The sequence below is a fragment of the Trachinotus anak genome, unplaced genomic scaffold (assembly GCF_046630095.1).
Source record: "Trachinotus anak isolate AG129_WGS33_773 ecotype Australia unplaced genomic scaffold, CSIRO_AGI_Tana_v1 ptg000043l, whole genome shotgun sequence".
NCBI lineage: Eukaryota > Metazoa > Chordata > Actinopteri > Carangiformes > Carangidae > Trachinotus > Trachinotus anak.
The window spans coordinates 123227-144362 of record NW_027273894.1 but is presented as its reverse complement, the minus strand read 5'-3'; the positions used below and the strand labels follow the sequence as shown (position 1 = coordinate 144362).

General features: G+C 40.6%; 1 protein-coding gene across 1 annotated transcript in view; it reads left to right on the top strand.

Annotated features, from left to right (window-relative positions):
- ntsr1 (neurotensin receptor 1 (high affinity)) overlaps positions 1-21136 on the top strand; it is a 47247-nt gene that overhangs the window by 20585 nt on the left and 5526 nt on the right. Inside the window, exons 2-3 of the mRNA XM_071473013.1 lie at positions 10578-10779; positions 12934-13018. Of these exons, the coding sequence (XP_071329114.1) occupies positions 10578-10779; positions 12934-13018 (287 nt within the window). The remainder of the gene's footprint in view (positions 1-10577; positions 10780-12933; positions 13019-21136) is intronic.

Here is a 21136-nt window from a genome sequence, read left to right as displayed (position 1 = left end):
ATTCAATAAGTCTTTACATTTACTGGTTACATTCACACCTAAATAGGTGAATTTGTCCTTATGTGTTGCAAAGGGATAGGCCTGGAATGAAAGTTTCCTCGCCTGTTTATTAGTTGGGAAAAGAACACCTTATTCTAAGTTAATTTTATAGCCCGACACCCTCCCAAAATCCTTGATAATCCCAAGGGCCACCGGGATGCTAGTGACAGGGTTCGACAGGAAAAGGAGGAGGTCATCAGCATATAAAGACAGCCTATGGTTTTGTGTCCCCCTTTGTATTCCTCCCAGTTCAGCAGCCTGTCTCAACATTACTGCAAGGGACTCAATTGCCATATCAAAGAGCAGGGGTGACAAGGGGCACCCCTATCTTGTTCCCCGGAACAGAGAAAAAGGTTCAGATATTATATTACCATAGCCTGAGGGTTCGCATAAATGATCTCAATCCACAAGCAGAATGTAGGACCAAATCCGAATTTCTTGAGGGCCGTAAATAGATAGAAATACTCTATTCTATCAAAGGCTTTGTGGGCATCTAGGGATATCACAATCTCTGGCACAATGTTATGTTCAGCAGTGTATATCACATTGAACAGATGACGGAGATTGCTGGAGAGTTGTCTACCTGCTACAAATCCTGTCTGATCAGGATGTATTATCTTACTTATAACAAGCTCAATTCTAGCTGCCAATATTTTGGTCAATATCTTATAATCACAACCAAGTAAACTTACTGGGCGGTACGATTCACATTTAAGTGGGTCTTTATTTTTCTTAAGGAGTAGGAGTAAGGAGACAATGGACTTGTCTCTATGCTTGTCCTACTAGATCTTAGTGCTGCATTTGACACCATCGATCGTAAGATTCTATTACAGAGACTAGAGCATATGGTCGGCATTAAAGGAACCGCACTAAGCTGGTTTAAGTCATATCTGTCAGATAGACTCCAGTTTGTTCATGTTAATAATGACTCTTCTATCAACACTGCAGTCAGTCATGGAGTTCCACAAGGTTCTGTGCTAGGACCAATACTTTTCAGTCTATATATGCTTCCTCTAGGAAATATTATTAGGAGGCACCAGATAAATTTCCATTGTTACGCAGATGACACCCAGCTGTACTTATCCATGAAGCCAGGTGAGACTAACCAGGTAGCCAAGCTTCAGGTGTGTCTTAAGGACATAAAAACCTGGATAACCAGTAATCTCTTACTCTTAAACTCAGACAAAACTGAAGTTATTGTAATTGGCCCAAAACACCTCAGAGATACACTATGTGATAATATACTGACTCTGGATGACATTACCTTGGCCTCCAGTGCTACAGTCAGAAACCTTGGTGTCATTTTTGACCAGGACTTGTCCTTTACTTCACATATAAAGCAAGTCTCTAGGACAGCCTTCTTCCACCTGTGCAATATTGCTTTAAATCAAACCCATTCTGTCTCTAAAGGAAGCTGAAAAGCTAGTTCATGCATTTGCTACCTCAAGACTGGACTACTGTAACTCTTTATTGTCAGGATGTCCCAAAAATGCAGTAAAAAGTCTCCAATTGATCCAAAATGCGGCAGCACGAGTACTGACAGGAACTAGGAAATGAGATCACATCTCTCCTGTGTTAGCTTCTCTGCATTGGCTCCTTGTAAAATCCAGCATAGAATTTAAAATCCTCCTCCTCACCTACAAAGCCATTAACAGTCAGGCACCATCATACCTTGGAGAGCTTATATTTCCCTATTTTCCCAATAGGACACTTTGCTCTCTAAATGCAGGTCTACTTGTGGTTCCCAGAGTTTTTAAGAGTAGAATGGGGGGCAGAGCCTTCAGCTATCAGGCTCCTCTCCTGTGGAACCAGCTCCCAGTGTGGGTTCGGGAGGCAGACACCCTCTCTACCTTTAAGATCAGGCTTAAAACTGTCCTGTCAGGGAGGATTCTTTTAGCAGTACTTTTTTCAACTTCTCCATTCTGGTCCCAGTAAATCCAGGAGCATGTGAGAGTTTGTATGATGGGCTAATGGGCACACCAAAGGCAGGCTGAAATACCTGGATCACTCAAATGAGGCTAACAGCACACACTATGGACCTTCTGTCCTCAAAGGCATTCATACTCTTCACCCTCAGAGAGCTTGAGAGGCTCCCCCTCCTTCGAACATCTGGCCAATCACTGCATTACAAGGGGAGTGCTGGATGGTTTTGGAAAGCTATGAAAAATGTTGAATGATAGAAAGAGAATGTTCTCAACAGAATAGAGGGAGGCTCCATCTCTTCTTCTACGTTTTAGTTTTAAACTCATCTCTACGTCTCTGTTTCCTCCTCCATCCACTCTCCTCCAGAGTCTTCAGCCTCTAAAACAGAGACTTTCAGAAACACTGCTAGACCCATTTTACTCTAAAACTCCAGGGTTGTGTTGTAGTCTGGACGGACAGAAACAGAGACCTTTGGAAACAATGATGTAGACACCCATGGTGGTTCCTGATAGGCTCTTATCAGCCTGGACTACCAGTGGTGAAACAACATTGATAATGAATGAAAGTGTTACTGACCTTGTTGTCTTTGCAGCAGCTGTTGTTCAGTTCAGTTCTGTATTTTAACTCTACAACTGTCTTCCTCAGAGGATTTACTGGAACTAACCAACTGAGAGGAGACAATCTGCTTCCTGTTCACAGCGGCTTGTACATGCTCAGTGTACTTGATGGTCATGTGATGTGTGTTTTCATGTGTGTTGGTGTGGACAGAGATTATTTCTGATATTAGGATAAAACAGCTGGTCAGTGTTTTAAAATGAAAATGTATTAGTGTGGACGTATACTGAGTATATTGTTTCAACATGATACCTGTGAACAGTGGCTGCTGTTGCTATGGAGAAATTATTTCAACTGTGACCAAAACATGGCATCATATTTGACCCAGAATGTCATAGTGATTGATTTAAGATACAGTTTGTATTGTCAGGTTTTCAACAGCTTTCAGGGAACAGAATTTTAAGCTTTGTGATTGACAGTTTCTCACATCCAATCACAGAAGAGTTTCATGCCCATCAGCTGTAGAAGCATTGTAGGTATCTGAGTCACCTAACATCATATATAGAAACTGAGAAGGACTTTTATTTTTAGAATCAGATGGGCAAAACTCCTCCAGTGGAAATTACACCATTTATTGTTTGAGCACTTTTTATATGTTTTCTTTTTTTTGTTTCAACAATATCAAATAGTGTAATGTTAAAGATATGATTATATTAAGGCAACTAAATGACTTTGTTGAGGTTATGGGAAAATCAGCACCATAGTAGAAAATAAAAACTGTGCTGTACAATGTGTGTTGGTGGACGAGGAGCTGGCTCTGTGTTCTGATGTGGGATGAATGTCATTGCAGGAGAACGAGCTGGACCAAACAGACAATACAGCAGCACTGCAGTAACCTAATCATTAAGAAAATAATAGGCCACTGATGCTCTCTGAAGTGGCAACACCTTCACAGGACAATCTTAGTGCCTTTGGCATGGAGGCTCGTCCATAAACCAATCAAACACACCCTCAGTACAATCTGTAGCACAATGACACTTTTATCTGTCCACATGATACAAACACCAGCTGGTTCCATTGATATCTCCTGGTGGTTTAAAAAATCTGTCCTTGTCTATACCTAGTATCGCAACATGGACAGCACCCTTCCCGACGGGGCAGTCAAATTAGCAGGCTGCAGCATCTACCGAGCTGTCAGGATTGCAGACTCTGGCAAGAACTGAGGGGGAGGAGTATGTATTTATATGAATGACTGGTATACCGCTGTAGACATCACTGGGAAACACTGCTCCCCGGACTTAGAATACATGGCCGTGAAATGCAGGCTGTTCTATTTGCCAAGGGAATTTTCTGCCATCTTCATCACTGCTGTTTACATCCGACCACACGCCAATGCTAAGCTAGCTCTGGAAGAACTGCATAGCTCTATTAACAACCAGCTAAACGTTCACCCAGAGGGGGCTGTGATTGTGGCAGGAGACATTAACCATGCAGATCTGAAGGCAGTGCTGCCCAAGCTCCATAAAAATGTATGCTTCACTACCAGAGACATAAACATCCTGGACTAGGTGTACATTAACATCTTGGGAGCATACAAAGCTGCACCATCTGCTAACCTTGGCTTATCAGACCACATCTCTCTGATAATGACTCCAGTTTATAAACCTGTAGTCTGCAGAACCAGACCAGCTATAAAGACTGTTTAGGTATGGAGTGAGGTAGCTGCTGCATCACTGCAGGACTGCTTTGGGAGTACAGACTGGTAAGTGTTTTCTCAGGGAGCTGATTTGGAGTATACTTCTGCTGTCCTCTCCTACATTAACTTCTGCACTGAGGCTGTGCTGACCACCAAAACCATCAGGGTGGTCCCAAGCACTGTGAGGTATCTGCTCAAGACAAGAGATGCTGCCTTATGGTCAGGCGACATGCTGGCCTACAGAACTGCCATGGGGGACCTGAAAAAGGGCATCAGAGGGGTCAAGAGCGGGTACAAATGACACATTGGGGGACACTTTGAGAACAAAAACCACTGAAGCATGTGGAGGGGAATTAAAACCCTAACTGACTACAGGAGCAACACCACAAAGGTCAGTCAGGATGGAGACCTCCCTAACACCCTGAATTGCTTCTTTGCTTGCTTTGATAAACAGCACAGCAGAGTGAGAGCATAAAGAAAACAGCCTGAGGAGGAGCAGACACTTATCCTCCAGCTCCACCAGGTGAGGTCAACCCTGAAGGGGATCAACATCACCAAAGCGGCTGGACCAGATGGGGTGTCAGGATGCATATTGAAGACCTACACTGACCAACTGGTGAGGGTGTTCACCGACATCTTCAACCTCTCCTTGCAACAAGCTGCAGCCCCCACCTGCCTCAAAGCCACCACCATTGTCCCTGTGTCCAAAAAATCTGCTGTCACCAGCCTCAATGACTACCGCCCAGTTGCCCTCACCCCAGTGATCATGAAGTGCTTTGAGAGGATGATATCATACCACATTAAAGACACCATCTCTGCAGACCTGGGTTAGGGTTAGGGTTAGGGTTAGAATCTTGTTGTAGAATCTTGTTGTAGAGACTACAATGACAATAAACTTCTTTATCCTTATCCTTTATCCTTAGAACTATACACACACACACACACACACACCAGCCACTTTATTAGGTACACCTGTTCAACTGTTTGTTAACACAAATATAAATATATAATATATATATATATAATCAGCCAATCACATGGCAGCAACTCAACGCATTTCGGCATGTAGACATGGTCAAGATGACCTGCTGAAGTTCAAACCGGGCATCAGAATGGGGAAGAAAGGTGATTTAAGTGACTTTGAATGTGGCATGGTTGCTGGCACCAGGTGGGCTGGTCTGAGTATTTCAGAAACTGCTGATCTACTGGCATTTCCCCACACAACCATCTCCAGGGTTTACAGAGAATGGTCTGAAAAGAGAAAATATCCAGTGAGCAGCAGTTCTCTGGACGAAAATGCCTTGTTGATGCCAGAGGTCAGAGGAGAATGGCCAGACTGCTTTGAGCTGATAGGAAGGCAACAGTAACTCAAATAACCACTCATTACAACCAAGGTTTACAGAAGAGCATCTCTGAATGCATGAACCTTGAAGCAGATGGGCTACAGCAGCAGAAGACCATGCCGGATGCCACCCTTGTCAGCTAAGAACAGGAAACTGAGGCGAACTGTAGCCTTAGTTTCCTGTTCTGTACACGGGCTCACCAAAACTGGACAATAGAAGATTGGAAAAGTATTGCCTCGTCTGATGAGTCTCGATTTCTGCTGCGACATTCAGATGGTAGGGTCAGAATTTGGCATCAGCAAAATGAAAGCATGGATCCATCCTGCCTTGTATCACCGGTTCAGGCTGGTGGTGGTGTAATGGTGTGGGGGATATTTTCTTGGCACACTTTGGGCCCCTTATTACCAACTAAGCATTGTTTAAACGCCACAGCATACCTGAGTTTTGTTGCTGACCATGTCCATCCCTTTATGCCGGTGTATATATATATATATATATATATATATATATACTGAAATGCTTCTGGAAGGCTCTCCATCTCTGCAGAGGACTCCTGAACTCCATGGTTCTTCTCACCTGGTTACTCAGGTTGGTTGGACGGCTGACTCTAGGAGAGTCCTGGTTCTAGACTTGTTCCACTTCACTCTGACTGAGGCCACTGAGCTCCTGGAAACTCAAAGCTTTAACCTGGTTTAATACCTTTGTCCTGATCGATGCCTCTCCACAGGTCTGCAGAGACTTGACTGGACCTCATGATTTTTGTCCTGACCTGCAGTGTGAACTGTAGGACCTGATACACACAGGTGTGAGTCTTTCTGAACGATGTCCAGTCAGTTCAGTTTTCCACAGGTGGACTCCAGTTCTAGGCTACCCTTTCTGTCAAACATCATCAGGTCAAGGAAAGATGTGAAGGAGCGGTCATAAGGACTTAGGAAAAGATTATGGCGATGGGGAGAGAATCTGACTGAACTTTCACTAGGCTTTTTTTTTTTAAAAACAAACGTTATTTATAACACATGGATGATATATCTTCCTTTTCAAATCACAAAACAAACAGAATTGAAATGCTGAAATGAGAAACATGAAAGGAAAACACAAGCAGAGAAAGTTGATTCATTAAAATAGTAATAAATCAAAATAAGGAACTGAGCAGTCAGAATAAATTATATGCAGACATATAGTTCCCTGATATGGACACTTTTGACATTTTAATACATTTTTTAAGTGGAGAAAATTAATGGTTAGTGTTTTACACAATGGGAGGGGATTTAGTGAAATTACATTTATGTATATAGTATTTTGTTATGACGATGTTGTTTCTATAAAGCAGGACCGATTAAAGAGAATAAATTTATATTCATGGATCTGGAGCTTAGACCAGGATTTCCATCAGTTCTGGATCCTGTCACAAACATAAAACAGCTGCTCTGTTGTTTCTATATTTATGTGAGTTGGTGGGGTTATGATGCATTCAATACATCCACAGGTGCATCGCTTTAAATGTTGCTGCAGCAGGGAACTGTGGGACAGCATTTTCTCCTTTCCTTTTGTAAAGGAAGGTCCAGTGTTTCCTATGCTAAAAGAGATAAGATAGGAAGCACTGAGGCTCCTTTCCTTATCAATTAGAGAATTCAAACAGCTCTTAACATGTTTTCCTCATGGTTTGCTGAGTGTAGACTAGCCTTTTACCCATTAACAATGAAATCTACGAAATAATGAAAAGTGGAAGGGTCTGAATACTTAAGCTGAAGGTGTCCTTCCACAAAGTCTTCTCACTTGAAGCTTTTTGTACCCGGACACCAAGTCCTTCTGAAGGCTGCTTCAAAGAGAAGGTGTTCCTCTGACTCTGTTCTAGCTCTGTAATTTATGTGTATACAGAAGCTGAGTCCTACAGCAAATCTTCCTTCTTCATGTTTGAAGTATTTTGATCATTTTCTCATTGTCATTGTTTTATGATTTGTAGCCCATGATCAGTTTGTTGATCCCCCCACTTTGATGCAGACTGAAATATCAAAATATATTTAGCAAGTGTTAGCATGCTAACACTTTAAACTAAGATGGTGAAGGTGGTGAATGCTCAAACTATCACAGCAGTAATGCCTGGGAGGACGGAGGAAAACCAACCCACAGCATCATGTTATTTTATCTCTGAAATAATGTGAAATAATGGCCTAACAAAATGTATTTGTTTTAGTGATGTGTTTAAAAGTAGTAGAAAAGTAATAATTTGCACGTTATAATTTATTTTCTAATATGCTACTGCACGCTCCTGACCTGCAGGTGTCACTGCTGAAACATTTCAACAATTCAACAAAGAAAATGATTTTATAAACGATGCTGGTTTGTTATTTATTACTTAGCATGGCTACAGACTCGTATCATTCATGTCTTTGACAAATAATGCAACATTGTGACAAATCTACAAATAAAATAAAATAAAAAATAAAATTTTTGAAGAAACCTGTTGTTATCGTGTTAATTTCTGTATGGTAAAGATCTGAGACAGAAATGTTGGCAGATGACTTAATCATGGAGTCTGTATTTGTGCAGTGCAATCAGTATCCTTTCAGTAACATCCTTGAACTCCTCCAAACTACATGAAGAAAAAAATAGAAATACGTACATGCCTGGCACAGCACACATGGTTCCCTGCAAAAAGCTTTCGGAAATCTCAGTGTGTTGATGTAAAGACGAGCGCTGTGCTGCAAAGCTCTGAGTCCACAGACACAGCAGGATGGATGTTTTCACCGTTAGATGAAAAAACAAAATCTCATTGAAGTTAAAATATGTTGCTGTTTTTATGAGGGTGTGAAGTCACCAGAAAATAGACTCACCACCTCTTTCAGTAACATCCCACAGAAATGAAGAGCTGTGAAACAGTGGGTTGTAAATCTCTGGTGACAAGGAGATAAATTAGAAAAATGGCTTCTGAACAGTTGATAAGAGTTAAATCGTTTCCACAGCTGAAGCCTGCAGCAGTCCTGTCATTTGTGAAAGTCTACAACATTTTCATTTAAGGTGTTGTGACCTCACACCTTCCTGTGCATCAAAATGTCAGACTTCACCAGAATTTAACTGTTATTTTGTATGTATAATCAATTCTTCCATAATATCTCAATTTCATTGCTTTACAGTCTGATTTATCACATTTTCTTCTTTCCACCTGAGCTGAGGTGTCATCAGTGTCTAGAAGGCAGGGACCTCAGAAGTCAGCTTACCATTTGTTCAATTCATTAAAGCCATGAACATTTTCTTCATCCACAATTATCTCTTAGAAAAACAGCAGCACTGAATCTGCGTGTGTATGTGTGGATCTGCGTGTGGGTGTGTGCATCACACAGCAGCTGGAGGAAGAATCAGTTGTCATAACTAATGTCTCTCTCTCTTTTTTCCTCCTCCACTCTCATTCCATTGTTCTCTCTCATTAATCTTCACTTTATTTTCTTCATGTTCATCACAGTGTGAAAAAAAACATCAGTTTCTTTTTCAGGTGTTTCTTCGTGGAACATTTGAAATGCCAAAAAAGACAATAAAAAATGATTTGATGAAATCTGAATTATGTTGGTTATAAAAACATGTTGAACAGTCATCTACATGTGTTCATTGCACTTGTCTTCTCTCTTTACCTGTTTTTGATGAGTGTCACCTGCTTCACCTTCACCTTCACCTTCACCTCCCTAAACATGTTCCTCCACCAGTCTGACTGACTGACTGATATACATCATATGAGCCCAATCACACCGTGCACACACTCCTATATGCCACAGCCATGTGCTGGGTTTTTATCTGGTCATGTTACAGTGTGTGTGCGTGTGTGCATCTGTGTGTGTGTGCATGTGTGCATGTGTGTGTGTGTGCATGTGTGTCATCTCTCTCTCTCTGCTGCTCTAATACTCAATAATACTTCTCTAATACTTTTCAAGTCTGAAAATATCAGCTGATATGAAGCTGTCCCACTCAGATAGTTACAGTCTATTCAGGACACATTCAGTCATCCAAGATCAACTGTCTCCACCTGCTCCAGCTTTTGTCTTCAGACTTTAGATGGGAGACTGTGGCCAATCACAGGTCTTCTATTGGCTGCTACTGGCTGCTCTTCAAATACAGATGCATGTGCAGGCGCCTTCAGATGAACATGTGTCAGTGAAGTGTTTCAGAGATGAGGACAAATTGCTGTACTTCACCTGGACAGGTAACAGGCTGCTGACTCCATGTTCCTGTGATATCTAGATGTGTTGTAGTGGTCAGTTGTGTGTATTCACCATGAGAGCAGACAGTGAGCAGCTGTGCTGAATGTTGCTAATACTTCAGCCTTCTGCTAACAGTAGATTAAGGTTGTGTTGATTGTGTTGGATGGAGCTGGATTAATCATTTTTGTTACTGTATGAACTTTATAGTTCTTTCTCTTTCTTGATTTCTTGACCTTCATCAGAAGATAAGAAAGGGTTAATATGCTGTGTTAATGTTCACTGCACTGATGTGACCAAAATTTGTTCATTGAATCACTGATTTTTTTTTTTTTTTTTTGTGAGCAGTTTGAGCAACTGAGCTGCAAACTGCAAACACTTCTTTGCTGAGTGTGTTCTCCTTTAGTGTACATGCTGGTGAGGGACGAGCTACAGCTCATCTCATGTAACACTTAACAGTTCACTGAGGTTCTGGGCCATTCGCTGGAGAAAACAATCTGAATGTATCAGCTCAGGCTGTGGGAAACTGTGATAAGCATTTTTTTTCTTTTTTCCCTAATTTTTCAGTTGAAACAATTAACGAAGAAAATAATTGGCAGATTAATTGATAATGACAATAATCATTAGTTGTAGCTGTTGCATGTTTCTGTAAGCGCATCTCTCTAACCTGAGCGGAAATGTCAGGCAGCTAGAACAGCTGATGTATCCCCAAAAACAAATTGTGCTAACCCTAACCCTAACCCTAACCCTATGTGCAGTGGAAGTCAAACATTCAGACCTGTACTCTACCTCAAAGACAAAAAAGGTCTAAAATCTAACTCTGTCCCTGAACAGGTGAACGCATTTCTGTCCTTCGTGGTTCCCATGGTGGCCATATCTGTGTTGAATGGGGTCATAGCCAATCAGCTGCTGCAGATGTTCCGCGAGGCAGAGCAAGAGAACCGGGTGTGCATCATAGGTGGAAATCCCACCATGCTGAATGTCACTGTGGAGCCAAACCGCGCTCAGTCACTTCGCCATGGAGTCCTCGTTCTCCGTAAGTGACCATCCCCCCACTACACACACACACACACACACACACAGAAAGACCATCAATGAACGAAGAAGATGGTTTTACTGACCAGGTTATCGTCTACAGGAGCAGTTCATCCCATTAGGTTCAGGTTCTGCTTGAAATGCATCATCCTCATGAATCAAACACAGTTTTGGTGGAAGGTGAGTGCTCTTACATCAGCAGGTTTCCTGTATTTTCTCCTCTTAAATCAAACTTGAACTTGAACAAACACACTGGTGGAGTTTCAGTGAATCAGTGTTTAAATCTGAAGTCCGTGGTGTTGATTCAGTTTGTTGATCGCTGCAGCTCAATAACAGCAGCAGTGATCTCCCTCCACAGACATACAGCTGCTGCTGTGATCGTAAACTCCACCAGTGAGGACAGTCTTTGTTTCCTTTGTTGCCATGGCAATCAAACATTCATGTTATATGTTGGATTATCTCAACCTGAAGCCTTCCTGACTTTAACTCCTCACACCAATGTTCTGTGTGTAGAATATAAACCAAACAAATAATTTGTTCCTGAACTAAATGTCTGTAGAAAATCACTGACCAGTTGTTACTCAGAGCCCCTCTTCTGATTGGCTGACTGACCTGTTGTTACTCAGATCCTCTCTTCTGATTGGCTGACTGACCTGTTGTTACTAGAGCGGCAGAGAGAAGCCTGAGAGAGATGTAAAACTGCACTGAGATGGTTTTTGGTTCTTAAAACCACAAATATATCAAACATATATGTAACAACAAATATCAACACTTCAGATAAAACACTGGAAAAGTTAAAATATGGAGCTTTAATGACACAACACCACAATACAGTAAAATACAGTATATTGAAAGTAGAGACAAGTGCAGTCATGGTGAAATTGTGTTGACAGAAGTTTATTGAGAAGGAACAAAGAGCTCAGGTTGAAAAGACGACAAAAGCCACAGCAGGACAGTTTGTCTCACCTTGTCACCCAATCACAACAGTATGGATTCAAATACAGAAGAGGAAGATGAGCAAAAGGAAGGATGAAGAGAAGCACTGAACAAATCTCCTTAAAAAACACAGCTGTTTGAATGAACCATTGATTTGTGCCAATCTCAGCTAACCTGCTCATTCTGCACTGGTGAAAACAGAAACTATTTTAACTCTTCTGACACACAGGTCAAGTTCCCTCTGAAACATGTTTGTGTCAGACAGATACTTTATGCAGATGAAAACAGATAACACAGATAACAATAAATAACAACAAATAACTACAAATAACAACAGATAACACCTCTCTGTCAACAGACAGAATTGACTGAACCAAGAGATCTTTTCAGGTGTTTGTCAGTGCCTTTTTTTTTTTCATATAACTTTATTTTCATCTGGACCTTCTCCAGTTTTATGCACACTACTCACATTGCATGCACTATTAAGGCCTGTTTTATTACAGTTTTTGAATCATACACAATGGCCCAATGCAATCTGACTTTTTATTATTCTCTGTTCTATCTCCACCTGTCTGACCATTAACATTTACACAGCTTTTATTCAGGCTAACTGTTGTTCTCAAATACAGATCCTGATTTATTGGTTGACTGATTGATCACACCATATTTTCATGCTGAAGCTGAATAAGCACAGGTGAAACAAAGTCTCAGTTCCAAACACAGACTGTAAATACAGATGGACGTGGCCTCTGTGATGTCACTGTCAGGTTTCTGAAGCTCAGAGTGAAGCTGCTCCACCGGCGCCATCTTCGCAGTGCCTGACTCCGCCCCTAACTCCCAGCTAATCCAAAAATGGTCAAAGAGGAGGTTCCGGTCTAACTATGGCACACTCCTGTTAGCATCATTAGCACAGCTGGGTATATTGGCATTTTGCTCAAAGGCCAATCCAAGGCTAATTTATTTGCTGGCAGATTGGCCAATTAATGTACTAATCTAACAAGCCAGGTATGATGAGCAAAGGTACCTAATTAGTGCTAACATAGAAGTAAAACAACACTATTTAACTCAACTCAAATGACAGGACCACTGAATTTTTAACAAAAAACTCAGTGGTTCTGTCAGTGGTGTTAAAAAAAATATACAGCTCCATGCATGTATCTGTCTACTTTGTTTGGCTCTTCTGTGTTTCTGATGCAACTTCTCTTTCCCTTGTGTCCAGGAGCCGTGGTCATAGCCTTTGTGGTCTGCTGGCTGCCCTATCACGCTCGCCGCCTCATGTTTTGCTACATCTCTGACTGGTCTGAGTGAGTAATGACTCTTCTCAGCCCCTCATGCATACCTCTCATGGGAACCTCCACGATTTTTTTGCTCTCTTCATCTCTGCAGAAACACTGATGATGCATATATATACTCACATATAGACCTTCACATGCATGATCAGTTACACACAAACGCACAAACCCTTGTGCGCACACACACAAATATTGGCTATAGCTGTCATTTAGAGGGTCATCAGTTAAGAGTGGAGCAGGACAGATACATCTTCCTGATTAGATTGTCTTCATTTAACATTCTCATCCTCTCTCTCTCTTATCTCTCTCTTTATTAACAAGAAATCCTTCCAAACTATATATTGTTTCCCTTATTAGATCAAACACACACCATTTCAGTGAATGAATGTAAGGGCTGGGAAACGCCCTTTCTCTGTATGAAAGATGATGAAACTGCATTTAAATGCAGGAACAGAAACTTATACATCCTCAGACAACATGTGGTTAGTTGGAACTAACTGCCTGTTCAGTCAATCAGAAAGACAAAGAGCTTCAAATGTAAATGTCACTCATTTCTCATTCCCTGTTCCAAAGACCCATCACTGATCACAAACTTCATTATTCATAGCTTTTCAAGTTATATTTTTACTTTTGGACTCAAAATTTTAATTATACCATTGATGTGTGGACATGTATGTACTACATCAATTGCAAAAATACAAAAAACCAAACTAAAACTTACATTATTGTTCCCTGGGGAGCATGAATTTGATATGAAATATAGGGCACTGAGGTTTGGCTAACTCATCCAGCAGTCTGGTCATTTGTCCTCATCACATCTGGACACAGAAAAAGGAGCTAACGCTCACTAGCTCCCCTACTTTGTAACCTGTGTGATGAACACCACTCTGGAGGATCCTGACAGAGGCTCTTAGCAATAACATGTACAAAAAGCAATGTATTGAAGGAATCAGTGCTAATTTAGGCAAGCTACACTAACTAGTTTCCAACTGCTGTGTGGTAACTAGTTAGCCTAGCTTGCTAGATTCCACTTTCTAAATACAAACCTAACAAACCTAACCTAATGGCACCCTGCAAATGTTAAAGACAAGGTGCAGATGTCTTAAATCATTCACGCTTTGATGTCTTCTAGCAACACAAGCTTTATTGCATGTGACCAGCATCATAAGGCTAGTTTTCTGTAGCCTTGCAAACTGTATATCTGTACTGCAGAGGAGGGTTAACAGTGAAGAAGTACACAACACAACTGCCCCAGAAAAATTAATCAGAGAAAAACCTGAAAACTTGTGATGCAAATATTTCATATGTAAAAACTCTTATCATGAGAAAAACTGAATCACAGTGAGCTAATCTCCCTCCTAAGACATTATGCATTATGAATAATAATGGATAATCATGCAAACACAATTTATAGTTCAGACTTTAAAACTAGAGGGGATGAGAGGATCTGTAATATCCTTCATTACAGTTCTACTATCACATAATTCTCCCTGTAGTCTTAAGACTTTAACAAAGCTAGTACTGGTCAGACAGCAATAAACATGCTAGCAGATTAGCTTGTTAGCAGTAGTACTAGCTCAGCTAGCTACCCTTACTGTTATGTGACCTTCACTTTGTAGGGTGTAGAGGTGTGTCCAGACTATAGATGTATCACACAGTTGAATATGGTGCTGTCAGTCAGACAGTTTGTCCCACTCATGGTGCTCCAGCACAAACATGTCAAAAAGTATTTCCCACTGATCACCATCATAAGATGTTTGTCAAACTGATGACAAGGTCAATTATTAGTCTTCATCTTATATATTTTTAAACCGTTTATGTTTTATATTTGTTCAACTTTCCCTGTACCTAATGTGTGAGTGACATCATCACAATGTAAAGGCTCAGTGGTAACATGTGGGCAAGGCCAGCAGGAGAAACACGAATGCACATGTGCAGTGGGCCACACAACACAGAAGCAAACCAGGAGACAGAAACAGTCAACTGCTACAAATGGCCTGGTTTCCACAAATACTCTATTTTATCTGAATAATATGCAGAATAGTTACTGTATCATTACAGTTAATATTTAACTGAGGAGAATTCTCATATGAGGTCGACTTAAACTTGTGCTTGAGGCAGAGAGCATATCAGAGAAAAAAAGAGCAAAATGTAATCAGTAAACTGATGGAAGCTGCTGGTTATTGAGCTCTTTAGACATGCACGACTGAACTGAAGTGATCATTTTGTAATCAGTAAGAGCATGTGCCTCAGATAACGTCATCTTTCTCATTGCTTGGGGGTCTTCATTTTCCCTCCGTCTCTGCCTGAGGAGCCACACTGAGTTTCAAACATACTGCTTATCTTTCCACTGCTGTAGGTTAAAGCTTATTTAAAGCTTCTCTGGATATTTGTGCACAGTTTTTATATTTTTGCAAACAAGAAGTGAGAAACCATTTTGAGAGACACCATTTTCCATTTTTTTTAACAGCTTCAGTCTCCGATTTCCCTGGCAACAAACTATAATATGACTAAAATGAGCTACAATTAGGTGCATTACTTATTCATATTTATTCTTTTCATCACATCACTAAGTAACTGGTTGCCACCAAACACTGGTTGAGCAGCCATTTGTCTTTGCAATGAGTAGATTATGTTAATCCTGCACCAGCATGTTGGTGTGTTTTCTGCATCGTGAGAGAAAAGCACTGTTATTATCCTGTCAGTGGGCTTTTGTTACAGGCAGCCAAGAAACCACAGGGTACAGCATCAGCAGACAAACAGCATGAGTCAACTGTCCTGCAATAACAGACTGTCTTCTTCACTTTTGTAAGAGAGTCTCATGTGTTCTGCATGGTAAAAGGCTGCAATAAAATATGGTCACTCTGTCAAAGTTGGCTGGAAAGGATTTCCAGAAAATTAGATTTTTTTGATCATCTCTCGCCCGTTGAGATTTCCTTAGCTCTCAGTTTTCTTACACACTGATGGAGACAGAGGATAGACAGAGATGGTGAAGGAGTGGGGGCATGTGACTAAAGAAGTATCCTGTTAGCCTGTAGCCTACCATTTTTTTGGGCACTACAGATGGTTTGTTATAATGACAAAATAATGTTAAATTTGCAGTGCTGCGACTCTCTTCATAGAGTTTTTGTCATTTTCATCATCACAATAACTGTGGCCGATTACTATCATTAATTACTGTGGTTAATCTGACTCACGTTAGATTCTGTAGCATCAACCAACAACAGTCTCCAGGCACATGTGGAGCAAACAATGTGAGTTTGTTCTGTGTCACTGAAAACATGTAGAGACAGTGACTGAGCTGTGCCATAGATGTTTCAGCCTCTCAAAACTTTTCACACAAAAGTTAACAAGTCTAAAAGGGTTTTTAATGCAAGTAAACCTCCCAAAGAAGGTGACTCCCTTTAAGCCATCAGACGAGTTTACCTTTTAGTGCAGAGTGATGTCATCACATGACATCACACACACACACACACACACACACACAGCAGAGAGAGTGAGCTGGGTTTAATTTTGATAGATAATATTGTAGCAATTTAAGCAATAAAAATTTGGGTTTTTTCTTTGAAAGAAAACAATTAGTTGTCTTCAGCTTTAGAGACCTGTGTTCTTTTCTCTTTTTATATTTTATATTTTCTATATTCTATATTTTTCTTATGTCTTATTCTTTAATAAGACAAAAGTAGTTCTTATCCGATTACTCGATTCATCAATGGAATAATCGGTAGAATATTTGATTACTAAAATAATTGATGGCTGCAGCCCTGTTACACATAGCTCCTTTAAGCTCCTTATCATTAAATGGCCAGACAGGTTAAAGTATTAAATGTAGCAAATAATGTTGCACAACTTCCAGGACTGAAATTAGATGTAACTAAACATTCTGGGAAGTTTAGTCAGAGTCATTTGTGTATACACTTATGACTTGCTTCAAAGTGCTATTATCAGGAAAACTTAAAACAGGTGACACCTGTCTCCAGACATCATACGTCAGCCTTTATATTTAAGGGAATAATTGTTGTTATCCTTAGCTGTGAGTTGAGTACTGTTTGTTCACTACAGGTAGTCCAGCTGCTGAAAACACCTGCTCAGGCAGGACAGATGTCCTAGGGATGGACAAATGCTGCTATTCCAACTTCACCAGCCAAAGGCATCTTTCTACATTTCACTTCCACCCTATTAAATTAAAATTAATTAGACAATTCATGACTCTCATTTTGATGTTGATGATTAGGACACAGAGCATGGTAACTGAGACAAGGCTGTTCTGTCTGTGCAGCCTCTACAAGTAACGAGTACACAAACCTGATAGCACACCTGAAATCCATCTGATCACAGCGAAAGAGGCACCAACATGTTCAATACATTTTCTGACAGGTTACCGTCCAGAGTGGTTAATGTATGTTTTATTGAATTATTTAATAATGGTGATTAACTAATAATTGATTAATCACTTCAATCACTACTGGACACACACCTAGATTGTGTTATTTTAACTGACAATAAATGTGAAGTCAAAATGTTGGTATGTGAGACAATAACAGACATGGGGCTCTTACTCTTTCTGTGGTGAAATGTGCAGAAAGAATAACCCTGGAGCCTCAGGTTATGTTGACTGATTTCATACCCAGTGCAGATGGATATGGACTGGGATTAGGAGGTATCAGTAAGTGGGCGCTTGTACCAGTCACAACCACTGAAATATTTTGCTTTTCCTTCTGAGTAACAGCAGTTCTCTTTAGTAAATTGGTCCCAAGTGAATCTGCCACAAGAGGAAACTGACTGATGTGCATGAAGCACAGAATCACCACATTTGAAGATTCCACACCTGTAGCCCAGAGTTTGCCCAGTGGCCTGTGTAATTATACTGAAAAATATCTGCTGCTTAAAAGGTTTCTACCTGAGCAAAGACTCGACAACGGTTCATGGCTCATGTGTCATTCTCCATTACATAAACAGAGCCCCACAGAATTACCTGGGTATATGTAATGAAAAGGTCATGTTCAATACTATCCTTGTTGTCCCTCTCACTCCTCCCTCATTCATCTTTAATGGTGTCCCTGTATGCAGACAGACACACACGTCATTGACTTTCTGCACACTTCAGTGACCATAGAGGAGAACAGATCAATAGAGCAGATTCTAGTAACTGACATGACGCTCAGGAGTGTACTCACCATGTATTAGGACATATTGATATGTTATGACTTTTAACCTTTTAGTTAATCTAACAAGATGTGAAGAAGAGGTGCAATGAAATGACACAATTAAAAGACTGTCAAACCTCAAACAATGAAATCATGTGGAAATATTATATTTATTGCCTGCATGAATGATTTAATCTGTGTCTGTGATGGTTAAGTCATGTATATCATGATTTTCCTTTTTCTTTTTTTTCCATTAATTTTTCCAAGTGCAAAAATTTAATATAGCAATATTTTAACTTTTTTTTCAAAATTCAGGTGTTTCCACTCAGGTTTCTTGAGAGAATTCACAACAACAAGTGGATGAAAATGCACCTGATTGTTCAGCACATGTTAAAATTAAATTAATGAAAAGTAATATTCAGGGGGAAACATGGCTAACATAGGCAAACACTTTCTGAGCCACTTTGATAGCTTCCGCTCTCCAAATGGAATTCCAACATAACTTAACGGACATCTTAAATCACTGATGGTCCACCTGTTGCCTAGCAACCCCAACAACACATGACTTTTCTTCACAGTAACTTGAGGTTTGAAGGTCCTTGGTTTTAACAGTTGTACCGTTACTGTTGAACTGAGCTGAAACACAATACTGACATTTGACAGTGTGATCCTCAGACTCTCTGTCTGTGTTTGATAACATATTGTTTTCATTACCAGAGCAATGACTCTTGGCATATGTTGGACCATGAAGGACCCACCTGTTGGAGCCTTTGTTCTCCAGGTAAAGAAAAACACACCTGAAGGAGCCTTTGAAATGAGACACTTCGGTCTCTGCTGCAACACGTTCAGTCTTTGCAGCCCCTGAAGGGTCAGACCCTGAACTGGACACAGCTATTGATATAATTATACTTGTTAAACCTAGAATACACAGCACTGAAGTGGACAGTGTAACTCCTGGCAACCCTCAAATGTCAGTTAACCGTTGCCATGGGAAATGCCCTCTCAGAGGCCTGAAGCCTGTGACACTGTTCTCACAAACACTTCCACAAAAGATTCTATAACAGTTTAATGAAAAACAACAGCTGCAGGATCTTGATAGTATTTTGTATTTATTTCCTTTAAGGTGTCTTCACCTTTCAGCATCCTCATAACACTGACATGCTTTCTTCCTTATATACTTATTCAATTCAATTCAATTCAATGCCAAATCATAATTCTTATATGTTGTAGTCTTTACTTCCTCAGCTTCCTCTTGTTTTTTTCCTCACTCCGTCAGTTCCCCTCCAATCACGTGTCCCAGTATATGGAATCTGTACATCTTTAATGACCCTCTCTCCTCCTGCTGTGTAGCTTAATCTCCTTCCTCTGTCTCTGCAACAGCAATCAGATGAAAACATAGGTTCATACCTCACTGGTGTATTGTAGAGCATACAATAACATTTTTAACACTGGATATGATAAGCTCTTGGAAATAAAAGTTATAGTTAGATTTCAAATAAAATGAATATGCTCCTCTTACAGAGGGCAGAAGCCCAGTTGCTCTGGCTCTGTTTATGGTGGTCCATGCAAAGAAAACTCTTCAGACAGCTGCAGATTAGATCTGCACTACAAGGACTTCAAAAGCTTATCTCACTCTTCATGTGTTTTCAAGTTCCAGCACAGCAAATGTTTCTTCCTATTTCTTCTTCCCTCCTCCTACTGTAACTGTGACAGCTTTACTAAAAGCAGAGGCTGGCAGACAGCCCACAGTGCAAACACTTCCTCAGTAGTTGATCTGTTGATGGCGTTGGGAGTGGTGGACCAATGAGGCCTCAAATGAGCAGTGACATCTAAAGAGAAGATTATTGGGTTAGTGTAATACATGCTTACCAGCCATTAGTAAGCACCAGGCATCACTCAGTCTGGTTGGCTGAATAAATCTTCTTAGCCTGTCAATTCTCAGCAAAAAAAATTCTTAAGTATCTGCCCAGTAGAATAAATCAAGATACGATTTCCACTCTCATTATACAGCACATTCTTCATAGTCAAACGAGAGTTGCCCCCAGCCTTTCTGTGACCCTTGGTGAGATTTTAACTTTGGAGCTCTCCATATACATCTTAACCAACTTTGAAGTATGGCTCAGATTGCATCAGCCCAAATTGGGAGTGTTTTAACCACCCTGTGTGTGTGTGTGTGTGTGTGTGTGTGTGTGTGTCTGTGTGTGTGTGTGTGTGTGTGTGTGTGTGCATAGTACAGCATTACTGCCAAAGACAAGTACAGCTACAGTGACATGATATAAAACTGAAGATCCAAAATCAAAATCACTATCCTTAAAATAACAGATGTAATAAAACCTGGATGGACACAGGGTCAGTATTTTATTTTTATTTATCATATATAACTGTCATCTGTGTCTGTTTCTGTCTAAAGTCTTAGTAACAGCAGAGACACACCATACTAGTAAGTGACAACAGGTCTCGCTGCTAGTTTGCAACCTGTCAGTTAGCAAGCTACTTTGATTGGTTACATACACAACAATAAGTTCACACCTAAATATCCATGGCTGTCCACTACACCTGTTTTGAGGGCGCACCATGCTAAAAGACAGAATTATCTACATTCAATTCAATTCAATTCAATTTTATTTGTATCGCGCCAAATCATAATATACATTATCTCAAGGCACTTTACAGGGTAAGGTCAAGACCCAACAGTTCCCACAAAGAGCAAGTGCTTGGCGACAGGGGGGAGGAAAAACTCCCTTTTAACAGGAAGAAACCTCCAACAGAACTGGGCTCAGGGTGGGCGGCCGTCTGCCTCGACCGGTTGGGTTTAGGAGGAGATAAAAAAGGGGGGGGGGAGAAAACAGAGAGAGAAAGACCAGGAACAGCTGTGTAGGCAATGGTGTTATCAATAATGATGACAGATAACTGTGGTTAATAGTAATGATGAGTAGTGGTGGATCTGGATCCTGCTGCTCCAGGGGCAGAGAGACCTGCAGAA